Consider the following 22,397-nt stretch of genomic DNA (forward strand, 5'->3'; position numbering starts at 1 on the left):
GTGAATAGAGTGGGCTCACCTAGATAATCCACAAGACTCTATTTTAAAGTTGTTAATTGGTAACCTAATTACATCTGTGAAGTCCCCTTGGCTGTGTGTTGTAATACATTTACGGGTTTCGGGGAATAGATGGGACCGATGAGGGCTGGGAGGGGTCATTCTGCCTATCACAGGTCCCTTGTTTACCTCTCAAATAGGGTTTTGAACCAAAGCCGGAGATTGTATGTGCAAAGGCATAGAGTTAAGAAGGGGATGTTGTACTCAAGATATGGAAGTTATTATTGTTTGTGATACAAGTTGATGAAATGGAGCTAAATGGAGGCCTGTTTAAGGTTGGCAAGGTCCTTGATTACTGTGCTAAAGGTTTGGGCTTTGTTGGCCATGGGAAGTCACTTGAGTTTGTTTTTCTTTGGGATGGCATAGGATTGTGTTTTAGAAAAGCGATTGTGTTTTAGTAATATGACAAATACGATGAGAGTGGGAACTAAGACATTGGAAGTTTGGAGAGAAGAAGAATTACAGAGTGACTGTGCTCTTGGTATTCATATCAAACTCTCTGGGTCAGCATTGAGAGGAGATTAACTTACTATTTAAAGTAAATTTAAGCCATTCTTTCTTCTCCTGGACAAGCAGAAATATAAAACAGTTGATAACAGATATGCATGTGATTAAGATAGAATTTAGTATGCAGTGATGTGTTCCAGACTCATATCCAACTTTCTTTTTGAAATCTCCAATTTGATGTCTAATGAATATGTCCCACAAAATCTTTCTTTATTATAACTTTCTTCCAACTTTTTCCTTCTTAACTCTTCCTCTTCTTAGTAACTGGCATCACTATTTACCCAGATGCTGAGGCAAAAAAATATAAGCATTATTTTTGATAACGTCCTTTTATTTATTTCTAGGTTCAGTCTTTGTTTCTCCAATGTATATATGAAATTTGTCCAGTTCTCTCTCCCTCTCAGTTCAAGAGGCCACTATCTCTGACCTGGACTGTTGCCAGTAGTCTCAACTGTTTTCCTTACTTCTGATGCCACCTCCAAACATCACAGACCATTTCCCAACTCATTCTCTGACCAGTAGTCATGTTGTTTCTGCCTAATTCCTCTCTCAAAGTCATTATTTCTTCTGCCTTGTAACTTCTTCCGTCATTCCTGACTTGTTCCTTTTCGTTATATTTCAGGTCTTGATGACTCGAAAGTCACATTTCTCAGATACTTTTAGATCAGTCATTCTCAACCTTCTGGCCCTTTAAATACAGTGCCTCATGTTGTGACCCAACCATAAAATTATTTTCGTTGCTACTTCATAACTGTAATGTTGCTACTGTTGTGAATCATAATGTAAATATCTGATATGCAGGATGGTCTTAGGCGACCCCTGTGAAAGGGTCATTCGACCGCCAAAGGGGTTGTGACCCACAGGTTGAGAATCACTGTTTTAGATCATCCTATATAAAATAGTTCTCTCCCTGCAGATTACTTTCTGTAGTATCTTCTATTTCCTTCACATTTCCTGAAAAGGAGAGTGAAGCGGAGGGATGGGGGGCGGTGATGATACAACATGTCATCTTTATTCGTACCTCTAAGCCTTCATTCATATCGTTTTATCTTATTAAATTGCCCTTTTTACTTTTCCTGGCCTATCTAAATTCTACCTATCTTTCAAATTTCTACCTATCGTACTTGAATTTAATATATTCCATTTTATTTCCCTCAATACCTAGTATACACTGATCTCCCCTTTCTACACTTTATGGTCTTTTAAATTTCTTTAGCTCTTTAAAACCCTTAAGAAAGAAGTACCAATAGTCAGGGAGGTTAGAATTCTAAAATGGTCAAAGTTTTAATTTTATATTCGCTGTGCTGCCTTCCACGTAGATCAAGTGGCCGAAGTTCCTCCATGTATTCACAAACGTGTGAGTTAGTGTATCAAAAGGGTTATTTTGTTAAGCAATTGTTATCTCAAGCCACAAAAGTTTAACTCCATAGAGAAATTTGTCTCTCTTCTATAGTTATGTATTTAATTTTATCATAAATCTTGAGTTATTACATATGGTAAATATTACTGGCTTTTACTTGACTTTTAAATTCCTTGGGTAGTTACATTTACATAATTACTTTCTGTTCTCTATAATGCAATGCTTAGACAGTATTAGATGTTCAGTACACATTTGTGGATGATTGTATATTCTTTTTTTAAAAATACATATATTTCTTTATTGATTTAAGAGAGGAAGGGAGAGGGAGGAAGAGATAGAAACATCAATGATGAGAGAGTCATTGATTGGCTGCCTTCTGCACGGCCCCCACTGGGGACCAAGCCCGCAGCCCGGGCATGTGCCCTTGGCCGGAATTGAACCTGGGACCTTTCAGTCCCCAGGCCAACGCTCTATCCACTGCGCCAAATTGGCTAGGCCAGTGGTCGTATATTCTTTATTTCTTTGTTGATTGTGTAAAAAAAAAAAGCCTGGTCCATTGGAATATGTCACCTTCTTAATTCAAGCTTCTAAATGAGTGCATTATACCAATACCAACCACACTTTTCGGAAAAGATAATAACACTGATTCATTTTGGGAAATATATGCCATCCTTCCATGGAATAAAATATTCACTAGTATAATTTGATTCAAGACATGGCCAATGTGTCCTATTTGAGTGAATTAGACAAATTGAATAAATTTCACTGTGCATGTTACCTGAAATACAATTTAGAACACGTATGTTTGCACATGGGGTGAAGATGTGTAAGGAAGGAAAACCAAAGAATAGAATAAGTTGCTAAGTTTAACAGTTAGAAAATAGTGATCTATCAAAATATGAAAAACAGGTGCATCCGTGGTTTAAACATATCATTAGTAAGCATGCTAATTTTCTCCTGTCCCTTAAAAATACTTATAAGACATAGAACTTGTATTCTAAAGCCTTTACTTTTTGGAAGGAAGAATAAAAACTGAAAACAAAAATGCTGTTCTATGAAATTCTGCAGGAGGTATACTCAATTGTATCAGTATTTAAAAATCTAGGAACTGCATTCATAAGATGAAGATCCCAAGAAAGGTCCACTTGCCACTGTCACAAGAGGAGGGAAGAGTAATTATATGAAATACTAGGGGCCCAGTGCGCGAAATCGTGCACCTTGAAAGGAACCGTGGGCCGTGAGGCTGCGGTGAGCACATGGGCGGGTCTCAGGCCATCCTCCATGCCCCTCCTGCCGTGGCCCCCAGTCCCCTGTCTGCTTGCAGCCCCACTCCCACCGCTGCTGCTCCCACGTGCTGATGGCGCCAGCCCTACTTGCACCCGCTGACAGCACTGAGCAATCGGGGCCGGTGCCGGGTGCCAGCAGCAAGTGCGAGCAGTGGCTCTGGTGTCAGCAATGGGTACAAACGGGACCGGCACCAGCAGCAGGTGTGAGCACCAGGCAGGACCGCAGGGCACGGGAGCAAAAGAATATTCAGTATTCACCAGAGGCTCGCCCCGATGACAGGGACCGGTGCCCTGCCTTGGTCTGGTGCCCCCACTCACCTGCTTCACCATCCCGCTGCGGCCAATGCCTGCCATGTTCCGCATGCACCCTCTGGGGGTCAGCACACATCATAGTGGCCAGTTGTTTGTTCAGTTGGTCCACTGTTCGGTCTATTTGCATATAGGGTTTTATATAGATAGATACCTAGAGCATTTCCTGACAAAGGTCTGCTCTTTCAGGGACATTTTTACCAGAGAACTGTCTCCATTTGGGGAGGTCATCCTTTCTACTGCAGTCCCCTCTATCCATCCTAACTCAAGTTAAGGTAGGAAAAAAGCTATACCACCGGAGAAAAAATTGTGAAGGTACACCTCAGAGGAATAGGCCAATTGAAAAATTGAGATTTAATCTTAAAATTATAGAATGTTTTTCCTGTTGCACACCTCATCCTCATATCAACACACAAAAAAGAAAAAACTGTAGAAAATGCAGATATGTAACAGGGCTCCTGTATAATAACAAGGAGTTACAGCTGAAAGAGCTGCAAGGAGTAGGCTCTCACTGAGCGAGAGTACAGAGAAGAGTCAGTAAAGGAAACCAAAGGAGGACACCAGAGGAACTTGAAGCTCCTGATACCTATAGCGAACATTACACACAGCCTACCTCCTGGCCAAATTAACAAGTTACCCAGTAAGTGTCTATTTAGATCTTTTCCTATTGCCCAGTGCTACATGGTGAACTTGCAACAAAAAATTAGATAGCATGTTTAAATGCAAGAAAAGTCTGAAGAACTAAAGCAAGCATCAGAACCAGACTCAGATATTACAGATGTTTGACTTATCAGGTAGGGAATTTATAATGACTGATTAATGTGTTAAAGACTCTAATGGAAATAGTAGGCAATAGTCAAGACTACATGAGTAATGTAAGCAAAGAAAAACTCTAAGAAAGAATCAACAGGAAATGCTATTAGTAAAAAACACTGAAATAGAAATAAATACTTTTGATGGGCTCATCAGTAGAATGGATACAGCTGAGTAAAGAATCAGTGAGATTAAAGATAGATCTATAAGAACTGCCTGAAGTAAAATGCAGAGAGAAAAAATATTGGATGAAAAACCCCCAAATCCAAGAGCTGTGGGACAACTTCCAAAACTGTAACATATGCATAATTGGAATACCAGAAGGAGGAGGAAAAGGAGAAGAAGGAATATTTGAATAATTGCAGAGAATATTACAAAGTTAATGACAGACACCAAATACAGGCCCAGAAAGTTTAGTACCAAGCAAAATAAATGTAAAAATAATCTGGGCACATCATATTCAAACTGAAGAAAACCAGAAACTAAGAAAATCTTGAAAGTACCCAGAGGTGGTAGTGGGGAAAAGAGAGTGGAATAAAATATTTAAATGTTGAAAGAAAAAAATGCTGATAATTCTATATCCAGTGAAATTATATTTCAACTAGAGGCCCAGTGCACGAAATTTGTGCACTGGTGGGGGGGTGGGTCCCTCAGCCCGGACTACGCCCTCTTGCAGTTCGGGAACCCCACGATTTATCACCCCAAAGATGTAGGCCCCACCCACCTGGCCAGGGCTCCGTGATGGATCGCCCCCTGCAGAGGGAGGCCACGCCCACACGCCGCAGCACTGCCGCAGGGTAGCCTGGGCCGCCCTCTTGGGGCAATTGTGGAGCCCCCCAATTGATCGCCCTGCCAGCCAGTGGCCTGGGCCTCCCTCTGCAGGGTGATCATGGGGCGATGGTGGGGCCCCCGACCAATCACACCACACCCACCTTAGCTGGCCTGACGCCAGTGGGTGTCATAGCGTGGTTGTCCGGATGGTCATTCCACTGTTCAGCTGTTCGGTCAATTTGCATATTATGCTTTTATTATTATAGATAGTGAAAGACAGATGCTTTCTCAGACATATAAAAACTAAAGGTATTTATTGCTAGCAGACCTGTCTTGTAAGAAATGATAAAAGAAGTTTTTCAAGGAGAAGGAAACAATATAGGTTAAAAATTTGAATGTACATAAAGAAAGAAAAAGCATTAAATAAGAAAATGAAGAATGAAATATTTTTCTTATTCACCATTGATCTAAAAGTAATTGTTTAAAGTAACAATGTATACTAGAAGTTTATAGAATGTGGATAAGTGAGATGAATGATGACATGTCATAAGGGTTATGAGTAAGGATTTGGGAATACTCTGATATAAGGTACCGGCACTACAAGTGAAGCAGTATAGTGCCATTTAAAGGTGGGTTTAGATCAGTTAAAAATGCATATTGCAGTCACTATGACAACCACTAAAAAATTTCCAGAAAAAATGTATAATTGATTGTTCAGGGAGGATATTAAATAGAGTCCTATAAAATGTCAATTAAAATCAGAATAATTCAGACAGGAAAAATGGGGAAAAAATAGAATAAATGCAATGAGTAGAAAACAATTACAACGTAATAGATGCTAATCTATGTCATTGTCACTTTAAATGTAAATGGCATAAATATACCAACTAAGAGACAAAGATTGTCAAAGAGGATTAAAAAACAACAAAGCTTTATTTAAAGAGAACACCCAGATATGTGTTCTCTTTAAGTCACTTTAAAGAACCAGGTAAAAAGAAAAGGGATCATGAGACATAAACCATGCTGTCACTAACCAGAAGGAATCTGGAGTAGCTGTGTTAATTTCAGACAAAACAGATTTCAAGACCATGCAAATGATGATAGCTACAAAGGGACAGTACATAATGAGTTGGAATCAATCATTTAAGAAAATTTAACAATCCTAAACATATGCACTTAACAGAGTGTCCAAAACACATGAGGCAAAAATTGATAGCATTGAAAGGAGAAATAGACAAACCCATTACAGTTGGAAACTTCAACATCCCTCTTTCAATAATTAATGGATCAGGCAGGCAGAAAAATCAGTATATAGATGCCCTGGAAAACACTATCAATCAACTTGATCTAATTAATATTTATAGAATATACCATTCAAAAACAGCAGAATATACATTCTCCTTCAGCTTACATGGAACATCCAGCAAGATAAATCACATTCTGGGCCATGAACCACACCTTAACAAGTTTTTAAAAAATAATACTTATGCAAAGTGTATTTTACAAACCACAGTGGAATTAAACGAGAAATTGATAATAGAAAGTAAGCTGGAAAATCCCCCAGTGTGTGGAAATTAATTTAAAACACACTTCTAAATAACACATTGGTCTAAGAAGTGTCAAGATAAATTTTGAAATATTTCCAAGTGATAATGAAAATACAATTTATCACAATTTGGGGGATTTAGAAAGGCAGTGCATAGAGGGCAATTTATAAATACATAACTAGTAAAGAAGAAATACCTAAAATGTGTAATGTAAGGTTCCACCTTAGGAAACTAGAGAAGAAGAACAATTTAAACCCAATGCAAGAAAAAAGAAAGAAAAAATACAAATTAGAGAAGAAATCAATGAAATTGGAAAAAATAAACAAGAAAATTTTAAAAACAAAATTTTGTTCTACGATAAGATAAACTTGTTATTTAGCCAGACTAATCAAGGGGCAAAAAGATAGAAGACACACATTACCAATATCAGAAATGAAAGCTAGCTTATCACTATAACCTCTATGGGGATTAAAAAGTAATAAAGGTATACTATGAAACACTATGCCCACAAATTTGGTAATTTAGATTAAATGAATCAATTTCTTGAAAGACTTTTAAACAATCAAAACTCACACAAGTAGAAATAGATCATCTGAATACGTCTATATCTATTAAAATTAAATAAAATTTGAAATTATAATTAAACAATTTAAAAGAAGCAACAACAAAGCATCAGGAACACATGGATTCACTGGTGAATTCTAACCAAACAAAAATTAATAAGATAACAAACAATTCCATTAAAAAGTGGGCAAAATGCCTGAGCAGATATCTCACTGAAAATACTGGTGACAAATAAGCATATGAAAAGTTGCTCAACATCATTTGTCATTAAGGAATTGCAAATTAAAGCAACAATGAGAAACACTATGTATCTTTTAAAATAGCTGAAATTAGGACACACAACTAACTTCGATTGATGACAAGGATGCAGAGCACAGAACCTCTTCAGTACTGGTGGTAATGAAAACACTAAAGTGGCTGTTTTTTGCAGAACTAAACATAGTCTAAGCATACAATCCAGCCTAGGAATTTACTCCACTGGTTTAAAAACTGTTCACACAAAACCTGCACATGAAAATTATAGCAGCTTTGCTCATAAGTGCCTCAAACTGGAGGCAACCAAGATGTCTTCAGTAGGTGAAGGATAAACAAACTGTGGTATTCCATGCAATGCAATGTTATTCAGCAGTTAAAAAAAATGAGCAATAAAGCCACAAAAAGGCATGCATGAATTTTAAATGCACATTGCTAAGTGATAGAAGAGTCTGAAAGTGTGTATAAGGTATGGTTTCAGTTATATGCCATTTTGGAAAAGGAAGAATTCTAGCATTGGTAAAAATGTTGGTAGGTGCCAAAGATCAGGGAAACACAGGAGATTACTAAGGTGGTAATATATGCTCTTTGATATATAATTGGGGATACATGGCATGCATTTGTCCAAACCCATCACACTTACATTACCCAGGGTAAACCTTAATGTATGCAGAATTTCAAAAACATTATTTAGAAGGATGGGGGAATCCCAAACTGAAATCCGATGTGAAAAAAACAATCTTAACTGTATTACAAATGTATCACCATCACCCAACATGAGGCCAAAGGTGCTGACCTAAGTAAATTTGGAAATATGTGGATGTCTGTAAGACTAGACACAAAAGAAACTGTACATAGTAGTGTAGTCTGGTTGATAAAGGTGTTTCCCATGAGAATGAAGGTGTTAAAACTGTACCAGGTTAACAATTCTGATATTGCTACGTTTGTATACGGAAATTGAACAAGGAAGTAAATGGATGGTGGAGGCCAGGTTGCTCACTGGAGTGGGCATTTTCAGATAAGCAAGAGGACAAAGCTAACGTGAATCATGCAATAATGAATTAAAGCTGAAAACACCAAGAACTTGTTATTACCTTATTGTAGACAAAGATGGTCACATATAGAAATACTTCATAGATATCAGTATATATACACATCGTATGTACATATATTTCTTTGTAAGCTAAAAGAGCCCAGTTGCAACAACACACCGATAGCTGCAAGCACACCTGGTTCCCGGGTCTTGGTTTCTAATACCCTTCTCCAATAAGCAGAGTGAGGGTTCCTTGGCTGATTCTAGAACTAAGGCAGGAAGCATAGAGAATGAGCACGGGGCATTTTATAGTGCTAGAAAGTAAGTGCTCAACCGCGCGCGCACGTACACACACACACACACACACACACACAATTGTATATCTAAGGGATGTAGGAGGAAATTCAAAGAGTTTTATTAACTATAAGAAACCAGTATTTTGTGATACCTTATGGCAAGCAAAAGCAATTCACTCTGAAAATTGTTATAATTTATAAAATTAATGCAGAATGAGTAATAAGGACTTTATACCTTAAGTTGATTACTCTTTAGTTTATCATACATTATTTAAACTATTTTTTTATATATTTTTTATTGATTAAGATATTACATATGTGTCCTTGTCCCCACGTTACCCTCTACCCCCCACCCCCCCCACCCCCGCTCATGCCCTCACCCCCCCCCCCCCCCGTTGTCCATGTCCATTGGTTAGGCCTATATGCTTGCATATAAGTCCTTTGGTTGATCTTTCCCCCTTACCCCCACCCTCCCCTACCTTCCCTCCAAGTCCCGACAGTCCAATCAATGCCTCTCCGTCTCTGGATCAGTCCTTGTTCATCAGCTTATGTTGTTCATTATATTCCACAAATGAGTGAGATCCTGTGGTATTTATCCGCTCTCCAGTTCCATCCATGCTGTGGCAAATGGTAAGAGTTCCTTTTTCTTCTTCCTCTTCTTAAAGAATACCTTTCAGCATTTCATATAATGCTGGTTTGGTGGTGATGAACTCCTTTAGCTTTTTCTTATCTGTGAAGCTCTTTATCTGACCTTCTATTCTGAATGATAGCTTTGCTGGATAAAGTAATCTTGGTTGCAGGTTCTTGCTATTCATCACTTTGAATATTTCTTGCCAGTCTCTTCTGGCCTGCATGGTTTCTGTTGAGAAATCAGCTGACAGTCATATGGGTACTCCCTTGTAGGTAACTGACTGTCTTTCTCTTGCTGCTTTTAAGATTCTCTCTTTATCTTTTGCTCTTGGCATTTTAATTATGATGTGTCTTGGTGTGGTCCTCCTTGGATTCCTTTTGTTTGGGGTTCTCTGCGCTTCCTGGACTTGTAAGTCCATTTCTTTCACCAGGTAGGGGAAGTTTTCTGTCATTATTTCTTCAAAAAGGTTTTCAATATCTTGCCCTCTCTCTCCTTCTGGTACCCCTATAATTCTGATGTTGGTACGCTTGAAGTTGTCCCAGAGGTTCCTTACACTATCTTCATATTTTTGGAATCTCTTTTCTTTTTTCTTTTTCGGTTGGGTATTTTTTGTTTCTTTGTATTTCAAATCTTTGACTTGATTCTTGGGATCCTCTTGTCTGCTGCTGGATCTCTGTAAATTATTCTTTATTTCAGTCAGTGTATGCTTAATTTCTAGTTGGTCCTTTTTCATGTCCTCCATGGTCTCCCTATACTTATTGAGGGATTCATTAAATTTATCGGCGGTTTCCATAAAATTCTTGAAAAACCTTATAACCGTGGCCTTAAACTCTATATCCAATCGTTTGCTTTCCTCCATTTCTGCCATTTGTGACCTGTTTCTTTGTCTCCGCATTTTGGCAGCTTCCCTGTGTTGATAGAGTGGCCCTGTGCGCCAGGTGTCCTGTAGGGCCCAGTAGCTCAGCCTCCCCAGTTACCTGGGGTGGACACTCTTGGTGCACTCTTGGTGCCTTGGTTGTTGTAGAATCACTGGGAGGAATTGACCTCCAGGCCAATTGGCTGTGAGAATCAGCTGTGTCTAAAGTGGGAGAACTTCTGTGCTGAAGACACCCTTCTGGGGCAAGACTTGCTTCAGTGGGGCTTTGGTGCTCACTGAGTCTGCTCCCTGAGTGCGTCCCTTATGGATCTGAGGAGTTGCAGTCTGGATGGACCCCCTCTGACCACTGGGTACAGTGGCTCCTGGATCTAAGGAGGTGCTAATTCAGCCTCTGCCTGAGGCCACACAGCAGGAGCCACGAAGAGGCTCAGCTGTGAAGCAATGCAAGCCGCTGCGGGGCCTTGGGCCTTCTCTTGGAAGTTCCAGGTCTGCCTGGTTCGGCTGCAGTTAGGTACATTCACATGCAAAAGCCTCTGCCGCAGCCTGGGTGGGGCGGGGTCTCAGGGAGTCAGAGGGCGGAGAAAGCGGCCATGGCCGATTCTCTGCCCGGAGTCGCGCGTCTCAGTGTTCCGGTAACGGCTGCAAGCACCTCTGAGGGAAAGCCGCCCTCAAGTTCGCTCGCTGCCGGACAGACCAGCTTCTCCCCGTATGAGACCTGGGTCCCCAGAGACTTCCCGGAACCGGAGTTCAGAGCCGTCGGGAGTTTGTGATTCAAAAAGACAGCCCCGTCCTCAGGCGCCACCCCCTTTCCTCGCGTGCGCGAGCCGCCGTACCTCTGCACTTCACCTCCGCAGCGCCTCTGGCTCTCAGCGTGCTTTTCTTTCCTTCTAGTTGTGGACTTTACACTCAGCCAGCCTTCCTGTTGTTCTGGATGATGTTTGCTCAGTCCTTTGCGGTAATTTTCAATTGTTGTGTGAGGCGATAATTTCCCGGTGTTTACCTATGCCGCCATCTTAGTTGCTCCGACCATTATTTAAACTGTTAATAAAGTATAAGATATAGCATTACAGCAATTTTTGGGTACATGACTAGACATCTTAGTATAAATTGAAGTTCTGAAAAAAACCATCAGGAAGAATAACAAGCAATATACCTCTTTAGATTAATTTGAATTATGGAGGAATTCAATTTTAGTTAAAACTGCAGTTGTTTCTTTCTAGCAGTAGATGTCAGTAGAGTTCTTTTAATAAAAATCGAATGCCTGAGTACCTCCATAGCAACAGCTTCCTGGTCACATTACCATATATAGGAACATTGCTCTGAGGACTAAAGATTCTATTTTCTGTAAGGATTTTGCAACAAATGGAAACACTTTAATTAAATTTTAAAAAGGTACAGATTTCAAATGCAGGGTTTGCTAGACACTCATCCAGTGAGGCTTACTTTCTTTCTCTCTCTTTTCCCTGTAGTAATTTTGTTTTAAGGTTTATGCATTTTTCAAAGTGAATTATTCTTAGTGTTCTAATAAGGAATCTGAAATATCTGTACTAAACTCAAGCAACAATGACTATAAGTCTGGCTAGACATGTTGTGTTAAAAATGAATATGGTGAGGCTGAAATGGTAGGATGTTAGTGCATTGACAAGGGGAACACTGTGAGTGTAATGTTTTGAGGAAGTTAATATGTCAGAGATGAGTGATTGGAAGGAATAACTAGACACAGAGAAAACAAGAAGTTATTTTAGAAATCCACATTTTCACTAATAAAAACAAACTCAAAGAATGAATAAAATTTAGTAACTGACTGAATATAGAGAATAAGGAGTTAAATGACATTACTTCTGTGACTGTTATTTTTATATATGAACAACTTGGTGCTTGTTGGATAATTTACAACTGTGGTCCTATCAAATAAAATTAAAATGTATTCAAGTGTTTGATAATTCTACTTAGACCTTTAATTTGTTAAAAATGAATGGATACTTTAACATCTATTTATTGAGTATGCAATACATACATTGCATTTATGAATTCAAATAATTCACAATTTGAGGCATACATTTATAAAGAGCAAATTTTTTAGATCAAGGAAACAGAAGAGAGCAGTTTATTTTTCTAGGAAGTATGTAGGAAACTTCAGTGAGGAGGTGATATTTGTGGTGAGCTTTAAAGTGAATAAATTTTTCTCAAGAGAGCAAGTCAAAGAATTGGGGAATTTTATCTGCTTCTGCCCGTACAGTCAGTCTGGCTCTGCAGACGTATACTGAAGAGGGCAGACCCTTGTTCGGTGTCTGTTTTGTGTTAAAGCACTGTCAGGCGTTAAAACAAATGATCTATTATTAAATGCACATTCGTAAAAAAAGCTACAAATTTAAGTGTAGTCTTCCAGAGACTGTTATTTATTTGTTTAGATTGATATTAATTTTATTACACCAAACAAAGTGTACATACATAAGCTGTTATTTGGCAAACTTCTTTAGTCTCGTGTGTGTGTGTGTGTGTGTGTGTGTGTTATGTGTTGTCTTTGATTACATTTTTGTTCCTATGTTTTCTATTTTTCATTATTCCTATTTATTCTATCTGTCAAGTAGTTGGAAGGCAGTATGGGCTTAGATATTTTTCAGATGGATTATTTTAAAAGGTTCTTTCTCCCTCTTCTCTCTCTCTCTTTCTTTCCCTCTCCCTCTCCCTCTCTCCTTCCTTCTTTTCTTCTTCCCTCCCTTCCTCCGTCCCTCCCTCCCTCATTTAGAGCTTCTAAAGAGAAAACCACACAAACTTTTCATTGTTTAATTAGTGTAAAAAGACAAGTACTCAAAAATCATCATTATATGGCACAGGTTACTTTTTTCCTGCAAATGGACAGTGGCAAATTTTATTTACTTTTAATTGAAGGCACGCTAAGTGAGACCCGTAAACCAGGGGTCAGGTAAGCTGTAGTTCTCTGTGTTAAGTTTAAAAGTTAACCTCAGTCAACTAAAAGGAATTTTTTCCTTTCAATTGAAATTTCTTGCTATGGCTGATTTTATGTAATTTTAAGTCTTATATTGTGTGTGTGTTTTTAAATTTTTAAACGTTTTAAAATGTACTGCTCATAGGTACTTGTCAGCAGATTGTAAGTTCGATAAGCAATACTAGCATATTACGTTTTTGACGTTTCTGTATGTATTAGACTTAAGTCAGTGAGGTTTCTTAAGTGCTAGTTCAGATTTTTTCTTAGTTAAAATATGTTATAAATTTGTTTTACAAGTTTTGCAATATCTGTCCCATACCAGTTTTTGATGAAAAGTTAACTGTTTACAAGGAGTCTTAAAGTCTGTACATTAGCTGAATTGCTAGAAAACACACACGACCATTTTAACATTTTATTTTGAGAGTGTTTTTTTATATGAACCTTTACTTGTTTGCATAGGGTAGTAATACATATTTAACTACTTTTCCTTTTTTTAAAAAAATAGCCTGCTATATATGAAACGTTCTATTTAGTGCTCTAGTTAACCTGTATATTAATATTAAAACACTCTTAAACATAAAGCCTTTTAGATCTATATTTCAAATCTTTAAAATCCTCATCCCTGGTCGAGATAAAGAGTTTTGCTAAGAAAGGCTCAGTAATGTGCTGTTTTATATTAACAGGAAACAGAACAGCAGTAGTGGTTTGAATACCCTGCAAACAGGAAGTTTGACACATGCATAGCTCTTAGCTTCTGTGTAAGAACTTGTTGAGCTCCTTCTGGAAGAATTTTCAGCTACTTTAAGTAAAGTGTAAATACACATGAATGGCAGCTTATAGAGAACTCTCCGGTAGCCAGTATTCAGGTACAACTGCTCTTCAGAAATTGGAAGGTTTTGCTAGCCGATTGTTTCATAGACACTCTAAAGGTACTGCACATGATCAGAAAACAGCTCTGGAAAATGACAGCCTTCATTTCTCTGAACATACTGCTTTATGGGACAGATCAAGTAAGTTTTGTTTTTAAATAATACATTATAACTAGAAGCTAAAATGCTAACTAGAGTTTTAGAATCAAACATAAAGAACTATGTTTTGTTTGTCTTTTTATGATTTGCACAAGGACATTTTGCGAGTTGAAGTTGAAAGAGTTCCACAAAAACTCGATTATAAGTTGAGCCGAACATTGTAGTTCATTATTTGTTTTATCTACAACTTTTGGATATCAGTGGGAAACCTCTACAGAATGTTTACATCATTTCTAGTGTATGCTTCCGGCTGTTTTGCTTTTGTTGTTGTTGTTGTTTTTATATAAAAGTTAAATGTCTAAATTTTAGAAACAAGGAATAGTTCATTTTTTTAAATTTCTTGGCTGTATAAGCTTTAAAATTTGAAAGGACACAGAAGATTCTTGAATTTTTAATTAAATTTCTCGTTTATTTGCCAACTTTTGTTTTTAAACACATGTGTGGAAGTTACTTCAGTTTTGCAAGTAGGATTTCTAATATCAAAGCATAGTATGTATGATTAATCCATGTGAAATCTTTCTTATATTTATAACATCTTAAAAATCAAAAGCATTCATAATTATATTTTATGTTACTTATAATTATGGTTAAAGGGGGGAGTTGTTTATGCATGCATCACATTCTTCCCAGGCATGTTAAAAATGTTTGGATTTATTGCTTGCTTTGCTAAAGGAGTGATATGTAACCATATTTGGTGACATGAACTTTAAAAGATGTATTTCACATATAAACAATACCAGTATTCCATTCCACATTACACTTTGAGTCCTCCCCAAGGTATTTTTGTCACTCTGATTAAAGGAACAATGGAATTACCCTTAGTGCTCTTGCCCTTTTTGGTATGTTTGTTTGATCATCAAAAAGCATAGGTTTTGCCTCGTTTTGTTTATATATTCCATAGCAGTTAAGGGGGAAAAACTCATTTTTAACAAAAACAAGACTGGTTTACAAAATTTACTCCCTGGTTTATACAGTACCTTCATAGTTCTATAGAAGCTTATGGAGTTATTTTTTTTTTTTTTACTCCATCTGAACTTTTTTTACCATTATGATATTTGAGGAAGAAAGTAAAGAATTTGCACAATGTTTTTTTACTCTAAAGGTTTTCATTACTTATAATTAATTTTTACTACATAGCAAGTTAATAGATGAAAAATTTCAAATATCTTCAATTTAATGAACTATTGAATATTGAAATAATAGTATATTATTAAAATTTACCATGCAACAAAAGTTTATTACTCATTCTTTGCTATCTTCTGTTAAATTGCCTTCTCTTAGACTTAAAGCCTTTTGGAAATCTTTTTTATGCATTTCAAAGATCTTTTAATTAAAAGTTCAATGAGGAATGAATACAATACTAAACTTGTTTTTGTTTCACTAATACCTGTCCCTCAAAATAGTGGGCATTTAATAAATGTATCTTGAATGAGTGTCATGGGTTTGTAATGACGAAAGGTTATGTTTGAACTATTTCACCATTTTAAAAGTGTATGGGGCCTTTTGAGACACATAAGCTGTGGAAGATAATATCATGAACCATGATTTTTTATTTTTTTTTGAGAAAACACACTAATAAAATGCTGTTATCTTCTTTTATTGCAATGTCACAAAATAAAAAATAGGATTATGTACAAGTAAAATTAGGAGAACCTTGTAACCTTCAAATGATAGGCATGATATAGGAAATACTAAAATAGTAACTGAGTGTTCATTAATCAAGTATTCTTTAACTCTTCCGTCTTTCATATCCCCAAAATATCAAATATACACAATAATTTTATATATGTAATAATGAGCATAGTGAGCTTACAGCTCTTGTTTCCTATTATGCAGTGGTTCTCAACCTTTGGCCCTTTAAAACAGTTCCTCATGTTGTGACCCCAACCATAAAATTATTTTCGTTGCTACTTCATAACTGTAATGTTGCTACTGTTATGAATCGTAATGTAAATATCTGATATGCAGGATGGTCTTAGGCGACCCCCCTGTGAAAGGGTCGTTTGGCCGCCAAAGGGGTCGCGACCCACAGGTTGAGAACCGCTGCTTATAGAATCTGTTCTGGAACAGAAAACTCTGTTGCAACAAAAACAGAGGAATCCTTTCAGTGCAGAATTCCAAGGTTTATTTTTGTGGCGAAAACACAAAATTTTATTCATCTATAGAATAAGTTATAGAAGGAGTTTTGACTATATGAAGATATTATACAAACCACATTCTTCAAAGCTAGTCAAAGCAGCTTACTTGCAGGACTTGTTTGACAAGAAAAAGGAATGTAATATCTTTTGATAATAAATACTTGGAATGTGATTGTTCCAAAGGTGCTATTTTAAGAAATCAACTAAGCACAGAAGCTACAAGTAATTTTTTAAAAAGTAGGTTCATAAGCTATGGAGTAAAGATTAATTACCAATTTAGACATGTTTGAAATGTAGCAAGTTTTAATCCAACTTTCTTCTTCAGTGACATTAAGTATAGAAAGAAATGCAGAATAAAGGCCATATAGTGGTTTCCAGGTGGCTTACATATGTTTCATCCTTTACTACTAAATTAAATAACAGGAGTTCCTATTTGATAACATAAACATTTAACAGCTGATTCCATGCACATATAAGTACATGAAGTTCAAAAGAAAAACATGGAGGAATTCTGCTTTTCATTGTGACTCAAAATGAATAGGAATATTAACATTCATTGAGTTCTCTTTCTAGCATATTTATTATAGTTAACTTTTAATAATTCCTTCAAAATAGATTGTAAATGGTGTATTAAGTTATATAGTGATGAATTTGAAGAAGTTTTGCACAATTTAAATATTGGACTTTATACACTTAATGACTATGCAGTTACAACATTTTAAGAACTGAATAGGTGAATATCGTCAAATATGTTACCTATCCTTTCCTGTGAATTGGCAGCCTGTTTTTCTGGCAGAGACAAGTCCATACTAGTGAATCTTAGATTTAAATACTGTATTGATAGCCATTCTGACAGGTGTGAGATGGTACCTCATTGTCATTTGATTTGCATCTCTCGGATGATTAGTGACTGAGCATGTTTTCATATGATTCTCAGCCTTCTGTATGTCCATTTTCTAAACATGTCTATTTAGGACCTTTGCCCACTTTTTGATTGGATTGTTTATCTTCCTTTTGTTAAGTTGTGTGAGTTCCCAGTAAATTTTGGAGATTAAGCCCTTATCAAAAGTAACATTGGCAAATATGTTCTCCCATGCAATGGACTCTCTTGTTGTTTTGTTGATAGTTTCTTTTGTGGTGCATAAGCTTTTTATTTTTATGTAGTCCCATTTGTTTATTTTATCCTAGGTCTCCATTGTCCTAGAAGCTGTATTGGTAAATATATTGCTACAACATATGTCTGATATTTTGCTGCCTATGGATTCTTCTAAGATTTTTATGTTTTCTCATCTCACATTTAAGTCCTTTATGCATTTTGAGTTTATTGTTGTGTATAGTGTAAGTTGGTGGTCTAATTTCAGTTTTTTGCATGTATCTGATCAACAAATGACAAGTGCTGGTGAGGATGTGGAGAAAAAGGAACCCTCTTGCACTGCTGGTGGGAATGCAGACTGGTGTAGCCACTGTGGAAACATTATGGAGTTTCCTCAAAAAATTGAAAATGGAACTGCCATTTGACCCAGTAATCCCACTTCTAGGAATATATCCTAAGAAATCAGAAACACCAATCAGAAAGGATATATGCTTCCCCATGTTCAAAGCAGCACAATTTACAATAGCTAAGATTTGGAAACAGCCTAAGTGCCCATCAGCACTTAGTGGATTAGAAAACTGTGGTACATCTACATGATGGAATACTACACTGCTGTAAAAAAGAAAGAACTATTACTATTTGCAGCAGCATGGATGGACCTGGAGAGCATTATGCTAAGCAAAATAAGCCAGTCAGAGAAAGATAGATATCATATGATCTCACTCATTTGTAGAATATAATGAACAACATAAACTGATGAACAAAAATAGATCCAGAGACAGAGAAGCATTGATCAGACCATCAAACCTCAGAGGGAAGGCAGGGGAGAGGGGAGGGGATAAGAGATCAACTGAAGGACTTGTATGCATGCATATAAGCATTACCAATGGACACAGACAGTCAGGGGGTGAGGGCATGTGCTGGAGGATGGGAGTACCTGGGGAGAGATCAATGTGGGGAAAAGCAGACATATGTAATACTTTAAACAATAAAGAATTTAAGTTAAATAAATAAATAAATAAATCTATATAAAAGGCTAAGTGACTGACCATCCAACTGACTGATACATATGACATGCACTGGCAATTTAAAAATAAACGTTCAGCCAGGCAGGGGTGGCTCAGTGGTTGAGCATTGACCTATGAGTCATTAGGTCACGGTTCGATTCCTGGTTGGAGCACATGCCCGGATTATAGGCTCAACCCCCATTGTGGAGGCAGCCAATCAATGATTCTCTCTCATCATTGATGTTTCTCTCTCTCCCCCTCTCCCTTCCTCTCTGAAACCAATAAAGATATTTGAAAATAATTAAATAAATAAACATTGACTCATGCATGTGCGATACATATAAAGCTCTCACTGGCATCAATCACATGCGTGTGTTTCGATCTGTCATTGTTGATCGTGAATTTGGTTGAAACTTCTATTATAGAGAAAGGGCAAATGGCGATATTAAAATATTTCTTCTAATTAATTTCCTTTCAATGTGCACAAATCCATGCACGGGGCCTCTAGTAAATAAATAAATACTGTATTGAACAAATGAACAATTTTATATACGATTCTTCAGATAGAATCAGATAGCTAAAATGGTTGTAGCAGAACATTTTATGAGTCAGTTGTACCTCTCCAAAGCTCACAGTCTTTAAGACAATTCACTTCCATGCTTATTTCTTAGTCCATTGAATCTGTATCATTTTAACTTCTAAGCTAGAAGGCCTTCCACATTACCTTTGTATCTATATTTTCCACCTGCAACTATTCCGTAAGCTTATGGATATAATAGTCAGTTTTTATTCATTTGGCAAACTCAAATTTTGTGTATTTACTACATCAGTCTATAAACAAGTCTGGGAAGAAAATGATCCAGTTTTTACTCTCAAAAACAAGAGTAGGAAAAGCAAACACAAAACAACAATTCAAGGCATAGTGAAATGGTTGCTTAAAAGTGTATAAGTAGCTTGCTGTGGGCGTTTAATGTAAGAAGAAATTAACACTAAAGAGAAGATGGGGCCTTAGAGAATACTGAAGAATGAATAGAATTTTCCTTTTACAGAATGAATTAAATTTTCAGTCTCAAAGGGGGAAAAGGTTATTTTATTATAAGACAACTAGAAGCCCGATACACGAAATTCATGCAAGGGCCTTGGTCCCGGCCTCCACCTGCCGCCGCCACAGCCCCCACCTGCCGCCGCCGCAGCCCCCACCTGCTGCGACTTTGTTCAGAAGGAATGACGTCCAGAAGGTCATCTGGTCTAATTAGCATATTTATACTTTTATTATTATATACTATAGGCCTGGTGCATGAATTTGTGCATGCGTGAGGTCCCTCGGGGTGTCCTGTGGAGATTGGGCCCCATCTCACTCCCCCAGCCTCACAGCCCCTTAGCCCTGCCCTTGCCTGGCTCCGCCCCCTCACCTGTTCCACCATCCGCCTACGGATTGATGGATCAAGGTCAGGCACCTCTGCCACTGCCGCTGGTCACCGTCAGCGGGGTGATTGGCAGGGCGATTGGGCCCCCACTCACACCCACCTTGGCCTGGTGCTGCCTTTTCATCTGCTCCACCATCCCACTGTAGTCCCACTCTTGTTGGGGCCCATTGGGGCCAGCAGCACCTCCACTGCTGTCTGCTGCCAGCGCTGTGTTCCGCACCACCCTCTGGTGGTCAGTGTACGTCATAGCGAGCAGTAGAACTCCCTGTCAAAATCCTGGTGGAGGGGACAATTTGCATATTAGGCTTTTATTATATAGGACGATACATAATTATGTGAAAATATGAAAATTTAGGATTTACTTGAAGATATAGTAAGATATTGTCTGGAAAAGCAGGCTGTGGATCTGATCTCAATAACACGGGGTATTGAGAAGGAACAGCCTTGACCAAGTTTCAGAAGATTTTGTTACCTAATTCCCCCAAGGTAATGGATGCCTAGCAACCTTACATTTACATAATTAAGTTGTCCACTGAAGTTATTCTTCCCACAGCAAAGATCTGCTTCAAGCCAACTGCTCCACTTACATAGAGAAGCACTTGATAACGTTCTTTAAATAGAAGTATAATTTACATACCATAAAACTCACTCATTATAAGTGTACAATTACTGATAAATTGTACAATTACTGATTTATTGTACAATTACAATAAATTGATAGAGTTGTGCAGTACCATAATTCAGTTTTAGAACATTTTTCATCACCCCCAAATTTATTTTGTAGTCTTGCAATCAATTCCCACTTTCACTTCAGTCTCAGACAAACTCTGGTTGGTTTTCTGTTCCTACAGATTTCCTTTTCTGGATACTTTGTATAAATGGAATTAGGCAATATACAATCTATTGTTTCTGGCTCCTTTTACTTAGAATTGCCCTTTGAGATTCACCCATGTTATAGAACACATCAATAGTTGGTTCCTTTTTATTGATGGATTGTACTATGCTGTTTGGATATAACATATTCTGTTTATCAATTTAGCAATTGATGAACATTAGGATTGTTTCTAGTTTGGGGTTATTTGGATAATGTTGCTATAAACATTTGTATACAAGCCTGGATGTACATGTGCTTTCATAACTCTTCAGTAGTAGTTATCTATAATAATAAAAGATATCTATAAAAAGTTATCTATAATAATAATATAATATGTTAATTAGACCAGACAGCCGAACAACCCTCCAGACATCATTTCATATGAAGCCTCTGTGGCAGGGGCTGAAGCAGAGGCTGTTAGGGGCAATCAGGCAGGTAGTCGAGCAGTTAGGGCTGATCAGGCAGGCTGGCAGAGTGGTTAGGGGTAATCAGGCAGGCAGGCAAGTGGTTAGGGGTGGTCAGGCAGGCAGGCAGAGTGGTTAGGGGAGATCAGGCAGGTAGAGGTGGTTGGGGGCAATCTGGCAGGCAGGAGAGTGGTTAGGGGCGATCAGGCAGGCATGCAGAGTGGTTAGGGGCGATCAGGCAGGCAGGCAGGCAAGTGGTTAGGAGCCAGCAGTCCCGGATTTCGAGAGGGATGTGCGGGATCAGGCGTGAACCGGCAGTAGGGCATCCCCCGAGGGGTCCTGGATTCCTAGAGGGTGCAGGCCGGGCTGCAGGACATCCCCCCACCCCCATGTATGAATTTCGTGCATGGTCCTCTAGTCTAGGAGTAAAATTGCTGGGTCATATGGTAAATTATGTTTATCTTTTTAACTTTCAGTTTTGTTTTTTCCCTAAGTGGATTTTCCATTTTCCATTCCTGTTGCTAAGGTTACAGTTTCTTCAGATCCTTGTTACCATCAGTATTTTTTATTATAGCTATTCAGGTGTGTGTAGTTATTCTCATATTTCATTGTGGTTTTCATTTTGTATTTTGTAATGATTGATGATGAGCATATTTTTCATGTTCTTATAAGCTATTCCTGTATTTACTTTGGAGAAATGTATTTTCAAATATTTTGCCCACTTTCAGAATGGAGTGATTTTTTTTGTCTTATTATCAAGTCTTAAAAGTTCTTTATATATTCTGAACACAAATTATCTGCCAAATACATAATTTGTAAATATTTTTTTATAGTCTGTGACTTGTCTCATTTTCTTAAGTGATGTCCTTGAAAAGATTGTAATTTTAATGAAGTCCAACTGATCTTTCTGTTGTTGTGGACTGCACCTTTGGTGCTAAATCTTAAGAAATCTTTGTTTAAACCAAGGTAATAAAGATTTTTATTCTACAATTTCATCTAGAAATCCTTTATTTGAATTAAATTTTGTGAATATAATGTGAGGTATGGAGTGAAGATCTTTTCCCCCTCTTATGTATATCTGATTTTTACTGCACCGTTTGTTGAAAAGACTTTCCTTTTTCTATTGAATTGTCTTGGCACCTTTGTCAGAAATCAATTGGCCATAAATGTAAG

The 22,397-nt window shown here is 37.6% G+C and overlaps 1 protein-coding gene across 4 annotated transcripts in view; it reads left to right on the forward strand.

The window, feature by feature from the left end:
* The window catches only part of PRKACB (protein kinase cAMP-activated catalytic subunit beta), a 120,511-nt gene that overhangs the window by 40,349 nt on the left and 57,765 nt on the right, over nucleotides 1–22,397 (forward strand). Inside the window, exon 1 of one of the 4 annotated variants that reach the window (XM_036348243.1) lies at nucleotides 13,826–14,263. The exons of 2 other annotated variants lie outside the window; for them this stretch is intronic. In XM_036348243.1, the coding sequence (XP_036204136.1) occupies nucleotides 14,080–14,263 (184 nt within the window). In that variant the 5' untranslated portion in view covers nucleotides 13,826–14,079. Of the gene's footprint in view, nucleotides 1–13,825; nucleotides 14,264–22,397 lie in introns of those variants that run through there. One more of the 4 variants, XM_036348244.1, reaches the window with a different exon arrangement.

The sequence above is a fragment of the Myotis myotis genome, unplaced genomic scaffold, assembly GCF_014108235.1.
Source record: "Myotis myotis isolate mMyoMyo1 unplaced genomic scaffold, mMyoMyo1.p scaffold_m19_p_2, whole genome shotgun sequence".
Lineage (NCBI taxonomy): Eukaryota > Metazoa > Chordata > Mammalia > Chiroptera > Vespertilionidae > Myotis > Myotis myotis.